This window comes from Cyprinus carpio, chromosome B3 (genome assembly GCF_018340385.1).
Source record: "Cyprinus carpio isolate SPL01 chromosome B3, ASM1834038v1, whole genome shotgun sequence".
NCBI classification, from domain to species: domain Eukaryota; kingdom Metazoa; phylum Chordata; class Actinopteri; order Cypriniformes; family Cyprinidae; genus Cyprinus; species Cyprinus carpio.
The window spans coordinates 15,827,379-15,843,273 of record NC_056599.1 but is presented as its reverse complement, the minus strand read 5'-3'; the positions used below and the strand labels follow the sequence as shown (position 1 = coordinate 15,843,273).

The following is a 15,895-nucleotide window of genomic DNA, read 5'->3' as shown; positions in this document are numbered from 1 at the left end:
AGAGGGAGAAATTCACATCACATCTCTTCATCATCATCCTCACTTTTTAACATCTACATTTTTACTCTTCCTCAAATATATATGTAAAACAGCAGAAATACAAACTGTTTATGTTTTCGAAAAACTTTTTTTTGGACTCAAGTCAATTATAATTATAATGTTTAGGGGAGAAACAGATCAGCCCTTGAAAATGGCTTAAGACGGCGCATTTGTCCATTATGCAATTCTGAACATCTGTTCCTGCCGGAGGAAAGACGCTCCACAGGAAAAGTTTTTGGGAGCGGGGCGTGCGCTCATGCACTGGCTGCTCAGTCTGATCCCTGCTCTCCCCTCAGTGTAGAATATTCTAATGATGTAACTTGCTTTAAGCACAGCAAAGAGTTTCATTCGAGTCTTTAATTTAAAAGTGCAAATGAGATGGCGCTTTGGTCAGAGGTCTTCTTCTGGACATGTTCTTTGACAATACAACAAAGTTCAGTTTGCAAACTTAAACTCATGACTTTTTATGAGCATGACAGCACACCTTTTTAAGTACACTACTGTTAAAATGTTTGAATCATTCAAATTTTCTATGTTTTCTATTTTCCATTAATGTAATTTATTCCTATAATGGCAAAGCTGAAGAAATATTCAAGAAATACTCTGTATTATTATCAATGTTGAAAGCAGTTGTGCTGCTTCATATTTTTATGGAAACTGTGACACTTTTTTTCCAGGATTCTTTGATGAATAGCAAGTTCAAAATAACAGCATTTATTTGAAATAGAAAAATACTGTAATCTTTGATAAATTTAATGCATCCTCATGTTGAATAAAAGTATGAATTTCTTTAAAAATAAATAAATTAATAAAAATCTTAATTTGAACGGTACTGTATAACAAGCAAAGTTCTGTATCTTTATGTTTTAGTTGGTTTGAATTTACTCTCATTCTTTAGATACTAAAGCCACTGTTATTGTTGAAATAGATGAATTGATGGGTGGTATCACTGGATCTCATAAAAGCTTTCACAATAACTAACTACCTATGTCAGGGTTAATATCAGGCAATTTGTGATCATTAATTTTTCATTCTCGTCTTTATCCTTTTTTTGTGCTAAAGCAGGCAGATACTTGGACAGCACATCATCAGGGTCTTCATCCAGATCTCAGAGTCCTCTATTGCTTAGTCCTGCTGGGTCTCAGAGTAACTACAACAATACAGGACCCTTGCTACGCTCCCTAAGGTACTGGAAAATAATGATTTAGTTGTGTAAAGTTTACTTACTGAATTGTTTAACTATTTTGACCGACAGTTTATTCTAGTAATACAAAGTTTGTGTGTGTGTGTTTGGTTTCAGTCACCCAGGTGAAGGGGTGATTCAGCTGATATCAGTCGCTCGCTCCTGCAGTCTGGGTATTACAATCGGCGGTGGCTCCAACAGACCTGATGGCCCTGCAGTTTTCATCCAGGAAGTGCTGTCTGGAGGAGATTGTCATCGGGTGAGAGAGGGGGACTCTATAATGAACTGTGTGTGCATGTATTTGTGCATAATCTGGGTGTACACAGAAATCATGATTCATCAAAGCATTTTAAACTTACGTTGCTAAATTTAGAATCTATTTAGAGCCAACTTCACAAAAACACAGTTAAACATATAGCTTGATCTGATACAAGTTCTGGATCGAGAAAGGAAAACATTTATTGCAGTGGTTCTCAACCTTTTTGACTCCAAGCGCCCCATTGACCAAGATTTCCAACAATATGTGATGCCCATTGGCTTTTCCATTTGTTCGTGATTTACTGGATAAGGATTAAGAATAAGAATTTAATGAAAAGAAAAGAAAATGTATATACATATATATCAGGTATTTCCTCCAAGGAGACAAGGGAGGCAGTGTCTCCTCAAAATATTGGATAAAACAATGGCAATATTAAAAAATATAACAATAAAAAGTGTATAAATCACTAATTTTTTATAAAGAAACATTGTCCAACAGTGACACCAGCAGGTAACGTTACAGCAGGAGTCCACATCTCTCTCGCTTCCCCTGAGCCCATTGAGTTTTAACAGACCCCCTAAAGCATGCAGTAAATTTAGTGGGAGGTCATTAAGAATGAATTGGGGAAAGTCATGTGAAAGGAGGCAGTGTCTCCATCGTGATATGATTGGATATGACTGTTTATGTTCAGCTGTGATTGGTTCAAGCAATAAATCCCGCCTCTTGTGTTTGTGTGCGTTCCACGTTTACGAATCAGTCTGAATAAACAATATAATGGGGTTAGTTGGAAGACTAATTTAAAAAGTATGTAAACACCTCACACACTTAGATATAACCACTTTGTTATGTCAAAAGATATACTTATGGTTTCAAAGCAATGTTTTAGATATTGATATGTTGTAGATATAGAGCTTGATATAAAGATATATCTGGATTTGTAGTGGTTTCAGCTTACTTTGATACTTGTTTTGCCTCATCTTGAGCCCCCCCTTGGAAGTTCGCTGAGGCCCCTGTTTGAGAACCACTGGTAAATTGTGTTTTAACTGTTTAATTTTGAGAATAACAAGTGCTGAATATTTGAGGAGGTGAGGTTGAGTAGACAGGTTGTATATGGAAGCTAACTTCTAATTGTAAGCATCATCATTTGCCTTTAAACTATGATTAAATGAGACAGAGAGTGGACATAAATGAGCAGGATATGTCACACAATTCGAGGAAGTGTTTAGTCTGAGCAGGTGAAGAAACCGATTATAAACCTCCAAGAATATTCTCCCCCAAAGTAAGGATCACTCAGCTTTTTACACCTTACCATTAAGCTCTAACACATTTAGCCATCTTTATCGCAGAGGGTGTTCGGATTAAAGTGAGGATGACATCCTAGAATGTCAGAGTACTGCGTTATAGCCTGGGCCAGTGCAAAGGTTTCCTCTTAAGCAGGTAGACATCTCCTGGAAACCGTCTAAGCAATTGATCCCCTGCTTTACATTGTCTTGAGAGTTTTTCCTGAAAGACAAAACAGGTAAAGGCTCCGCTGGGATGTTCTGGGGATGGGCAGTACTGTCACAGCAGACTGCAGGGGTCAGGTGTACAGAAGGATGTCTAGGGCATCGCACTCCCTGTGGAATATACAACTCAGAATGGGGAAGGGAGCTGTAGCATTCACCTACTGGACTATTGTGCTGAAACACAGATATTCAATATCACTTAGATTTTCAGTGTCAGATTGTTGGCCATCTGTGACACCTATTATATAAGGTCCCGTACATGTCTGTTTTGAATCAATGATCAGAACTTTGAGCTATCTGAAATAAACCTTTTTTGTTTTGTTCTGTCCTTGGTTTTAGAGTTTACTTGCATGTAAGTGGTGTCTCCAAAAATCACTTTTATTGTTGCTCATAGTTAGGACTGCAAAAATAGTTCTCTTAATATTTTTGTTTACAGTAAAATAGGTATATTCAAAGTTTGAGGTCAACATTTTTTAACAAAATTGATATTTTTATTCAACAAGGATGCATTATATTGATCAAAAGTGACAGACGAGACATTTTAATTTATAAAAATACCAAGCAGCACAACTGTTAATAACATCAATAATAAGAAGCAATGTTTTACTATCAGCAAAACAAAATATAAAAATTATTAATGAATAAAAAATACACACTTAACACTTTGGAACACAAAATTGAGAAACATCTAAGAAGCAACAGAAATAAATTACATTTTAAAATGTATCAAAATAAAAACAAATAATTAGCAATATTACTGTTTTGTTGTATTTTTGATCAAATAAATGCAACCTTGGTGAGCATGAGAGAAAAACTGTTTTGTTTTTATATTTCAAAATCTAAAAAAAAAAAAAAAACCTTCCTGAACCCAAAATTTTGAAGAGTAGTATAGGGGTACACAGATAGGGAAATTTTGGCAATAACTGTAATTATTTATATTTTTAAGCTAATAACAGATGTGTTGGCAGATATCAAATATCAGTCTAAAATTTGTGAGACTAGAACAAACAAAAAACTTAAAATGTCTGTTTTAAAAGAAATGTATCTTCAAGAAATATCAGGTGGTCAGGTGGTAGAAGTTGTAGCTCTTAGAAAATTCCCAGTTTACAAGTTTAAAGTTGTAATTACGAGTTCTACAAGGATGTGAACGCTTTTTACAAGTTGGCATCTCGTAATTCCAGTAATTACGACAAGGCGTCTATGCACCTTAAGAAACGACAAAGATACAAAATGCCACGTATAAAAAATGTAACAAGCTCTAAGTAAACATTATTTTAGTTGTGTTATAGGTGCACCAACAGCAAAACAGATGAATGTTTTTGGCTTTGTCAGAAATATGACTGCTAATATATCGCGCATCTGTAAACCCCCAGTTTCTGGAAATGCTAGGGAGTGGATAGGATTCTCACGAATCAGAGACTTTTGCCACAGTTGTGTAGTTTTAGTGTCTCAGAGGAGATGGAGTTGCTGTAGTGGTGTCCTCTGTGACATGAGGTCACAGGTCTCAGGTCTCCACCTGCTGATGAGTAGTACAGTGGCTAATGTTCCTGCTGATCCTGTTGGCACAGCTTTCTCAAACTGAATGTCTGCCATGAATTGTGACTGATCAGCAACATTTAGTAAGGATTTTCATTCCTTTGGCCTTATAGGATGGACGGCTCAGACCTGGAGATCAGCTTATCGCCATTAACAAGGAGTCATTGATCGGAATCACGTATGAGGAGGCCAAAAGTGTGCTCAATAAAGTCAAATTCAGGTATTCACTCTGTTCAATGTAGCTTTATGTCTTTTGATCAATGTTTAATCAGTATCTTTGTACATCTTTCTTTTACATAATGTATCTTTTACCCCTGTTCTTTGCCCTTGAACAGGAACCAGTGGTGGATATTGCCTTCATCCCAGGAAAAGGACCTTTTTCCAACAGCCCATTGTTGCATAATGGAGTTCAGAGGGGGGTTGGGAACGGATACAACTCCAGCCGGTTAAAGGTTCATGTCCGATCTCCTGAGGTTAGTGTTTACTAGTGTACAGATCATGTCGTGTCTTTGGCATTTCAACAACAAGAGAGTCTTGTGGCTTACATAATACACACACTTGTCATGGTCTTTCTGCTAAGCATGCTTAATGCTTCATAATGTTCTTCTCATAGATGCGACTAGAGGAAACAGCTCCAGTGCTTTCATCCTCCCCGGATATCTGCCCTCCAGACATACAGGTTTCAGGTACGTCACAAAGGTGGACTCGTATATCTAACCCCCTTAACTCAATCTTAACAAGCTTTGCTGCTAAGTTCCCACCCATTCTCATCACCCACATGAACAGTGCAGATTTTGTTATTTATAAGGCTCATATTTCCCTTTTGAAAGGAGTGCTCTAATATCATAACCTTTCGAAATGAGTGCATTTTGTGCAAAGTAATCACAATATCCTGTGCTCTTTGTGCCTTTCATACTAAATCATACTACATTATTGTTTTACTGCAATATTTTTTTTTTAATTTACAGAATTCAACATTATTTAAAAAAAATGTATTTACTTGAGAGTCAAAATTTAATAAATAAAAAATTTTAGGGTTAGAACATTTTTTAAAAGAAACTGATACTTTTGATCAGCAAGGATGCATTAAATTGATCGTAAGTGACAGTAAATAGATTGATAACGTTACAAAATATTGCTTTTTCAAATAAATGCAAAAAAACTTTCTGTTCATCAAAGAATCCTGAAGTAAACCCACAAAATTATTAAGAGGCACAACTGTCTTCGGTACTGATGATAAGAAATGTTTTTTGAGCAGCAATTCATCATATTAGACTGATTTCTGAAGGATCATGTGACACTGAAGACTGGAATAATGATGCTGTAAATTCAGCTTTGCATCACAGGAATAAATTACATTTTAAAATGAATTATAAATAAAAACATCCTTTAAAATCCTTCATGGTTACAGACTAAAAGGGAAAATACCAGTGGTGTTCAAGTGCAGGTTCATGAATACAGAAAGTAGTTGCTCTTTAGGTTACTGTACCTTACAGATTGCACCTTGCCTCAGTGCAAGTAGCATCTAAAATTAACCAGAGCTCAGAGAAACGGGATTCTTGCAAAGCAATTATTTGTTTTCAGAGAGAAAGATTGGGGATTAGTCAGTAGCATCAACGGCTACTTGCAAAGTAATCTCTCTGTGCTGCGGGGGTCAGGCATGAATGTGAGGTGTTTAAATTACACAATCAAATTCCAGAAGACGTACCAAAAAAAAGAGAGGAAGGCCTCTTTCATGTCGAGTCAGATAGTGCTCTTATCTCAGTTCCCAGCAGCTGGGTAACTGTTTGGTACAGATTGGTTTGCCGTGCATAGTGTGTAATCCTTACTTGGGGCATAAAATGGGATTGATAAATTGTTAAAGAAACCATTCAGAGAAAGCCACTTGTAACAAGTGCTGGCTGTCTAAGAAGCGCAGGAGTAGTTCAATAAAGTCTTTTGTTATAATCCACAAAGCAAACACAAGGAATCGAGGCGCTGGGATAGCACAACACATAGACCAAAATACAAATAATAGCAGACAGGGAACTAAGGAACAGACAGGGCTTATAAAACACAGGGACTAATGGGATAATTAATAACACAACAGGTGGGAACAATGAACTGATCAAGACACAGGTCAGGTAAAACACAACAGAAACATGACGTGACACCACTTTAGTCCATTTTATGCTCATAGATACTTTGAAGCAGCAGTCAGAGTGGATGTTAACATGTTCAAGTCACTTTTCTGAACGCTGAAATCTTTCTATGCTGAAATAATGCCCCAAAATCAATTCACCATTATATTTCTCTACACAGAGACCCCAAAAACATTTTGACACTGAATTCACACTTAAAAATGGCTGATTGTCATTCTAGTGTATTTGAATGTGTCATGTATTAGATATATCAAAGAAAGTGGAATATGAAATAAAATATGCTGGACATTTTGCAGAATAATCAGTTACTGAAATTAACTCTTTTGACCAAGTTATTTTTTGTTTATGAAATTACCCTAATGTTTTTTACACAATATATTGATTGATTTTAACAATATATTGATTTTATTGTATTGTTTTAACCCAATAAACTTTTTAAAATGTGTATCTGTCTTTAAAATAAATGAAACTAAAAAAATTATTCATAATTCAGAATATTCATAATTAATATTTAAAAAATTGGCAGTGGATACATTTTAAAAAATCGAACTATTACTATTAATAATTAATGTTATGCATATTAATTATAAATACTAAAACCCTCAAAATATATTCCCTGAAAGCAATTCTTATTATAATACATATTTTTCTTCTCAAGTAAATGGACGATGATATAAGTATAAGATGATATTATTATTGGAATAAGATATTTGTTAAGAAACTATAACATTTGTAAATTGTTATTTAATGCAATGACATTCAGAGATTTCAAAAGTGGCATTAATGTCCATTGTCCAAATTTAGATGTGTACCACGCACCTGTCCATCAGGCTATCCCCTGGCCCAGAGTTTAAGGTTAATCTAGACCGGATGTAAGCATGCCTGGCTCGCCCTTGAACTCTGGATGGTGTTGTGTTTACACCCAAAGCATTCTAATCATTCTTGACATCTATAGAGTGTATAGTACTTAATTACCCATTTATCCAGACTAGCTGATTAAATCTTATAAGAATAAGGAAGCTCTGTCTTATCTGAATTAAATAGGTGCTGTAATCCTGCAAAAGCCCTTCTGGGTGTCCTTCCTAGAAAGGGAGACTAGATGCACTCAGACTCAGAGACCTGCTTATCTTCATTCGTTGTCATTTTTTAATCATTGTGATTTGGATTTGAGAATTTTTGATCTCTTATTGTTTTTAAAGAGATGACTCAGACAAAAATAAAAATTTGGTCATCATATACTCACCCCATGACCCAAATGACATAGAAAACTAAAATATAACGTTTGAAGAATATATAGGCTGCTCTTTTCCATGTAATAAAAGTGAATGAGGACTGGGGCTGTCAAGTGACAAAAAGTAAGCATTATAACAGTGGTCTATATCATTGGTTCCCAAACTTTCCACGACCCACCTAGACAAGTATAATCTGTTTCACGACCCAACAAAATATTTGAGATAAAAAAAGCAAAAACAATTGACATAACTTTAAGCCTAATCTTAATTAAAAGTTTGATATGACAAAAATTAAGTATTTAAGGAAAATAACCATTTTATTTTAGAGTACAACTGTAAAATTTCACTACTAATATTTAAGTTTAAATTTCTTTGTTTACAGACGTTAAAATATGAAACGTCCATAAAAACGTGCAACAGGCTCACTCCAGTGAACTGTAATAATCTCTGCTACTATTTTTAAAAAAATCACCGCGTTGCACAGCGCAGAAAATGCATTCATGGTCCTTCTGTGTTTGTATGTGAGAAGGGAGCAAAATCCAACACTTTTTTAGAAAACCATAAGAAGCAAAGCAGAACTATCTAAAACAGTTTGGAGATTAAAATAATTGTGAAATAGGTAAAATATATTTCTTTTTAAATATAAAAAAATGAGATGACAAATTTACTAATAATGGTTAAATGTTCAGCAATATCTTCAAAAGATTTTTTAACTTTGGCACATTTTTTCTCTATATAGAGATGATATGTCAAGGAAAATTACGAAATTTTTTACATTTTGTTATGTGGAAATGTTTAAATCTTGTAGTGTTACAATTAACCCTGCATTTGTGCCCTGCTCATACGATAGAAATGAATGAACATAGCCTACCTGAAACCGTTTTCGTAACATTTGAATTTTCTGGTGTATGCAATCTCATGCAGAATACAGTACTTTGAAGTGAGCAAGTTTTTTCTCATTAATAATGCAGACCGACTGAACCTTTTAATAATGATGTTGCTCTGAGACCCTCACTTTTATTACAACTCCTGTGCGCCCGTGCTTCAAAACAACACATGTTTTAAATTGTGGACTTAATTGCAATTTGAAAATCACACTAAGGATATTGCAATTCATAATTAATGTTGGTAGGGCACTAGTTTGACCCTAGTCATGAAAACCCCTGGTCTATATAAATCATGTGCTGTATTCCAAGTCTTCTGAAATCATATAATAGCTTTGTGTATGAAACAGACTGAAATCTAAAAAATCTTTACGAATAATCTTTTGCAACTCCCATGATGCTCTGAAATAGACTACAGAAGTCATCATGACAAAATGCCATTCTAACTTCAGCCTAATTTTGCTATATTTAGTTTGAGAACACTGGGAATACAGCACTTAAATGGATAGATCACCCAAAAATGAAAATGTTGTCATCATTCACTCAGCCTCATGTTGTTACAAACCTGTATAAGTTTCTTTCTTATGTTGAACGCTAAAGAATATATTTTGTTGAACTACACTAAATTCAATAAAAGATAAAAAAATACTAATCAAGTCAATAACTACCAACAAAAACAATAATACCATCATCCTTCAAAACTAAATTTGTAATATTCAACATAAGAAAGAGACTCATACAGGTTTGGAACGACATGAGGTTGAGTGAATGATGACAACATTAAAAAAAACTATCCCACTATATACTTTTAATGTAATTTTTTGTGATATTGGAGCTTGACAGATTCGCCATTCACTTTCATTATAAGGAAAACAGTAGCCAGGATATTCTTCAGCAATTCACATTTTGTGTTTCATAGAAGAAAAGGAATTTATACATATTTGTACAAAATGAGGGCGAGTAAATTATTCCATTTTTATTTGAACCAACCCTTTAATGAGTTGCAATTCTGGTGCAACATTCCTTGAAGCACCATTAATCTGGATTGTTTTAGTTGTCCTGGATTGTGTACCATCAGTACCACCTGTTAAATCCACTGCCCCTGAGCGAGCTCCTGCTGTGCGTGCTGGTCCTGAATTACTGGCATGGGACCTGTCTGAGTCTGCGTGAGTCTGACGTGTCTGAGCTCAAGCTGTCAATCATGAGCGTCAGAAGGCAGATAAATCCCCTGCAGGAGTGTGTCCCTAGGGTGGGGGTGATCATTTCATACCTCTTATAGCCAGTGTTGCTTAACAATACACACGCCACTGAAAGCACTGGTGTTAATACCTGACTTTCTCTATCGCTATCTCTCTCCACCCCTCAATTCAAATCCCTCACACAGTTCATAATCTTTATTGTATTAATATAATACCCATTCGTTTGAGCTCCCAGACAATGAAAAAAACATTTAAGGCCACATTTTCCAATGCAGCTTACTAGCATTCGCCACTAAATGCTCTAATGTGAGTATGACTCTTAAAGTAGGTGAATTACTGTCCCACTTTCCCCCTCAGCCTCCACTGTGCAGAGACAAGCCACTGTTTCCAAACCCAAGATCTCACTGGACCCCCACATACGGCTCAAATCAGAGAAGCTCGATCTGGTAAGCCTGGTTCACACAAACTGTTTTGCATGTGTACAAAGAGTGATGCTTCATAAAACATTCTCAGCAGTCAGGTGCTGTGAATGGTAAGTTTACATTTGACTGATAATCAAGGACACATCCTGCTGACATAACTGGTAATATTTTTATTTTATTTGCTTGTAATATTTTTATTTTATTTGCTGCCAAAATTAACACTGGTGGGAAGAAAGAAATATTATAAAAAATATTAAGAAACATTAAGAAATATTATTAATGGTCCCCATCTTCTGACTGAGAACCACTGAGCTAGATAACATTCCAAAATATGACTACAGTTCACATCAGCAGTTTATTTCCATGAGTGAAAGTGTGACATAAAATGAATAGTATACTAGTCATGTGACCTTAAAGGGATAGTTCACCCAAAAATGTCATTTCTGTCATTAATTACTCACCCTCATGTCGTTCCAAACCCGTAAGACCTTAATCCGTAAGTTTTTCTTGTAGCTTCATAAAATTACGATTGAACCACTGATGTCACATGGACTGTTTTAACAGTGTTCTTACTACCTTTCTGTGCCTTGAACATGTCAGTTGCATTGTTGTCTATGGAGGGTCAGAAAGCTCTCGGATTTCATCAAAAATATCTCAATTTGAGTTCCGAAGATGAACAAAGGTTTTACGGGTTTGGAACATCATGAAGGTGAGTAATTAATGACAGAATTTAAATTTTTAGGTTAACTATCCCTTTAACCTGGTGTCCCCCATGAGGCAACCAGCTAAAATAAATCAGTTTCTATCGTCTTCAACTCATATGAGTGGATATTCTTTTAAACATTTTAGAATAATTATTTAAAATATATATTTTTTATTTGTGTGTAAAATAATTTATTGAGAAAAATAAGACTTTAATTCTCTATATAGTTTATGATTGCAGTGGCATGTGCCAAGTGCTTGTACCTGTATTTTTAGTAATGACAGGATTGGACCCAGCAGTTCAGAAAACAAGGGGAATTTAAAGGGTTAATCCCCACTGAAATCTGAACCAGTGACTTCAAGAGGAGCCTGTGACAGAGCATTTATGGAGATAACCTATCATACCTATCATAGATCTCTGTCTCTGCTCTTTGTTATGCAGTTGTTTAGCAGAGATTTAATTTAATCCTGCTGATCCTGAGGCTGACCCTAATCTACCGACCCATTAATAGGATTAGGTCTCAATGGACGAGAGCACTTAAATGTGGACTAAAGGCACAATGCACACAATATTAAGTGTTGCACGAACAGGTATTTGACATGGTTCAAAGTTTTGATGTGACTTTATGCTGTTTATTTCTCTGTTTGTCTCATCTTTAAGTAGATGTTTTATCTGGAACAGGACAGTTTTCTTGCCCTTGGTACTTGAACGTATATCTTACTTTTGTGGCAGTATCAGATTGTAGGTTTGAACTTAATCTGATTAGCTTTATTAAAGTCTTTTGAAGTCTTATGGACCTCTAAGCCTGGATTTATCCACTACTGACTTGACCTCTGTTACCACACTGCCCTCTTGTGTACATAGCTGTAACATTCGTTTCAAGCTTGGTTGGATGTTGTACAGTCGAAAAAGAATCATAATCATCAGTCAGCTCTTGAAATATGTTTATTCACTAAACATTTAAGCATAATAGTTTATAGTTATATATTTTTTTTATTTTTCTGCTCTGAGCAATAAATTCAAAACAGTGTTGTAATAAATATATTAATTAAAAATGTAAATTAAAAAAAGATAAATTAAATGGGTTTTTTTTTAATAGGAGAATGGCATTGCAGAGCTCTCAGAATTTCAAAGGTGCAGGATGTGGGCCTGAAGCACAATAATGACAGTTTGGTCATTTTGCAGGCTCTGTCGTACCTGGGTCTGGATGTAACAGATGAGAAGCAGCGGCAGCTCAGAGAGAGTCTCACTACAGACCCTCAGGGAACGGTATCGTATGGAGGTATAGACACATCCTTTACACCTTTATGCTGCACCTGCATAACATGATCCTCGGCCGGTCAACTAGATAAAGTTTTTTTTGAACAAGCCTAAATAAAACAGTTTGCATGACAAAGAAAAAAGGTTACTGCAGTTTAGCAAAAAAAGGAAGTTGTAGTTTAGCATGCAACTGGGGCGGAATTTAACATTACTGAAATAACTGTAATACTAATCTCTCTTGCACTCATTGCTCGGATGCCTGTGATTACCGGTGCAGCTTGCGTGCCTAAGGTTCCCAACCTCTGAAATAACCACAGGATATAATCACATTTTGACGTGGACGGAAATACCTATTCTGAAAAGGGAATCACAATCCAAATTTGGATATTGAGCTCGAGTTTACACTTTGAAACACTTAGAATGAGTTTTTAGAGACAGATTGTCTGTCGGGGGGGGGGGATATTTGGGTTCAGTACAAACTTAGACAGCTAAGTATATTTCCAGGCTGCTCACGACAGGGAGTTACGCTCGTCAGCAGGAAGATGCCACCGCTGCAAATCCTGATCAAAGTGCTTGCAGTGGAGCAAGAGTTCTGCCTGTTTTCTTGTACTTCAGCTGTGCAAACACTTAGAGCAAGGGCACCTGAACATAAATATTCCCTCTAGACGCTCTTTCTCCTGGAATATTCTGGATAGATTCCACTGAGTGAAAGGTGAAGAGAATACATTGCACCCATTTTCTGTGTAGCAAGCAAAGGTTGACCTGAAATCACATATGTTCAAATCAACATAGCAGAAGTCTTGATGGTTTCGATGCTGTAATTCCGTACATGCTTTTTATGTTTGTAGTGCTATTCTTGGCTATTTCTAACTACGCCTCTGTTTTCTTAATGACTTTGTGGAAGCCACCCGCAGTGTTTATCAGGAGAAGCTGGAGGAGGCGGGACTGGGACAGGGTCCCTTCATGTTCTCCTATCAGGAAGCAGCTAGTTTGATGGACACCTCTGCTTTTCATTCCCCAGTAAGTAGACCCGCAGGATTTAGTAGTGACTTTGATTTGGGCTAAACTTCAGCGCAATCCTCAGAGCACCTCCTCACATTGAGACTTCACTTTCTCCTAAAGTTGAGCATGTCGGGTGATTTACTTTGCATTCTTAAAGGAGCTTTTCTGCTGCTCAGGAAAGTTATCAAAGCTGTCTTTTAAGCTCTTAAACGCTTCAGTTGTCAGAGCTTTCCTGTTCTGTACCCTGCGCCTTAGGATACGTCTCACATTCGATGTATGTGCTCTGAATTGGTCCTGGTTTTAATGTTCCTTTCAGATCTCAGAGGCAGGGTCACACACTTATGAAGGAGTGTCGCTCTCTCTTTCAGACCTATGAGTCAGAGTGCAGCTACAGCAGTGAGGAACTCGAGGAGTTTCAGACTGAAGTCAAACAACTCCAGCTGCAAATGAAACAACTTAAGGTCGGTACTGAAATAATCACTGGATTGTGTTGCGTCCTTCCTGCAGGGTCCACAATGAACACTCATTAAGTGCCAAATGCAAGTCAAGATTGACTTAATAAACAGTTACTCATAAGTTGACCTATAACTCCATTAGGAAATACAACATAATGCATATTATCAGATTAAAATGTTAGTCTGACTGATTCAAAGACATACAAATATAACATTTTTAACCACTTTTTTTATTTTAGTTTTTTCATACATTTTTGTTTCAAGAAATGTAGGGGAATGTTTCTCACATTAAGCCACTAAAACAAAATTAAGAGAAACAAAATCACAATGTGACAGGTGATTCAATGTTAAATAAAGTTTTATTTCCCACCATTGATATGGCAAAAAAGTCATGATTAAGTAGAAGTAGTGACACTTTTTGTATTGTGATGTATATTGATTGAAATATGAAGTGAAATTGATTATTGAAAAATAAAAAATAAATGCAGGGTGGGAACTTGGATCTATTCATTGTATGTTGATTTAAATATGAGTATGAGGCTGAAAGCAGCGGAGTTATAAATGATTGACGTTTAGTATGCATCACTGTATCATTTTACTGGAAATTGGATTTAAAAAAAGAATATATGCATGGACGAATCGTTCTATAAGATCAATATCATACATTTAGTAAAGAAAAACTTTGCAAAACCGAGCTGAACATCTGTGCAGAAAGCCTTTGTGACATGAACATTCATTGCAATGCTCTCAGGTGTTACTGAAAGACACAGAAGACAGCAAGAAGACTCTGGAGGAGGAACTGCAGAAGACGGCTGAGGTGAAGCCTGCAGCATCTCAAATAAACATGATTTGTTTGATGTGACTTAAATGCCTCAAAATATGCCATCCACATATTAGGAGGCATGTGAGCTGTTTTAATACATCAGCACTTTGTGATGGCCATTTTAACTCACTATATTTGTGTATTCCAAATATAAGCTATAAACACATGAACATCTGAACTTGTTTAAACTAAGATTTACTAAATGGCAAATTAGCATCAAAGCTCAATTCCATAAAAGCACACATGGGAGGGGAAAATTCTGCAGGTGATTTACTAACAATGTGCATATTAAAGAATACAGATGCAACATCTCATTTCCATAATGACCAGCACAATCTACCAAGAGCAGCGCAAATTACAGTACCTCCTGCTTTAAGACATGTTTTTTTTTAGGCGTTAAATAATGCCACAAATACCAGTAAATTGAAAAACGCAAATCTATGCCTTTTCAGTGCTAATTTCCCACTGTGTGATTTTAGTAAATCCTGACAGTAGTTTTTAAACGCCAAATGAGGGTTTGCGCAGGCACAGGCTGATAGTAAATCTGGCCCTAAGACATTTCTCCACTCATCAGTTGGTGCATTCCCTTATTCCCATGTGTATGGATGAAACAGAAGGCCACAGCCACAGTGGAGGAGAATAAGTCTCTGAAGAGCAAGCTGCAAGTAGCAGAGGCTGTTCAGAGACAGACTAACAGTGCCGAGCAAGACTATGAGGAGGTCATTCAGCTCCTGGAGGCTGAAATCAAAGATCTGAAGAACCAACTCGCTGGAAAGAAACAGAGAGACCTGGAGGCTACCAAGGTAAACCGTCCTCATCACATCGCTCTGTTTGATGAAAAACTATGTTTATTTTTTTTAAGAAGATTTACAAGATGACTGAAAACTTTTGTAGACTGGAATGAGTTGGCAGGCAACTGTTATTCAGTATAACACAGTCCTGTTTGTGTTAAACTGGTCTTAAGAAACAGTGCTATTTTGGTATTTGTATAGTATTATGAATTTTGAATTAACTTTTAGTTTTAGTCATTTTAATACTTGGAGTACTAAACTTATTTATTTAATTTTTTTTAATCTACTTGGAGTACTAAACTTATTTATTTAATTTCAGTTAGTTGCTAAAGCAACATTTGTAGTTTTTTACACTTTTCATCAAATAGTTATATTTCAGCTTAATTTCAGTCAATGAAAATGATTTTTAATAGTTTTAGTAAACTATAAATGGACTGGTTTTAAAGGCTGTTTTTCTTCAC

The 15,895-nt window shown here is 36.0% G+C and overlaps 1 protein-coding gene across 6 annotated transcripts in view; it reads left to right on the top strand.

The window, feature by feature from the left end:
- Positions 1-15,895, top strand: part of LOC109101474 (syntaxin-binding protein 4-like) — a 46,514-nt gene that overhangs the window by 27,214 nt on the left and 3,405 nt on the right. For 4 of the 6 annotated variants that reach the window (XM_042719889.1, XM_042719886.1, XM_042719885.1 and 1 more), the window contains exons 7-17: positions 1,102-1,225; positions 1,340-1,481; positions 4,636-4,742; positions 4,854-4,995; positions 5,136-5,208; positions 10,336-10,424; positions 12,289-12,385; positions 13,256-13,383; positions 13,734-13,826; positions 14,572-14,637; positions 15,258-15,446. In XM_042719889.1, the coding sequence (XP_042575823.1) occupies positions 1,102-1,225; positions 1,340-1,481; positions 4,636-4,742; positions 4,854-4,995; positions 5,136-5,208; positions 10,336-10,424; positions 12,289-12,385; positions 13,256-13,383; positions 13,734-13,826; positions 14,572-14,637; positions 15,258-15,446 (1,250 nt within the window). The remainder of the gene's footprint in view (positions 1-1,101; positions 1,226-1,339; positions 1,482-4,635; positions 4,743-4,853; positions 4,996-5,135; positions 5,209-10,335; positions 10,425-12,288; positions 12,386-13,255; positions 13,384-13,733; positions 13,827-14,571; positions 14,638-15,257; positions 15,447-15,895) is intronic. The other 2 variants (XM_042719888.1, XM_042719887.1) reach the window with 1 other exon arrangement.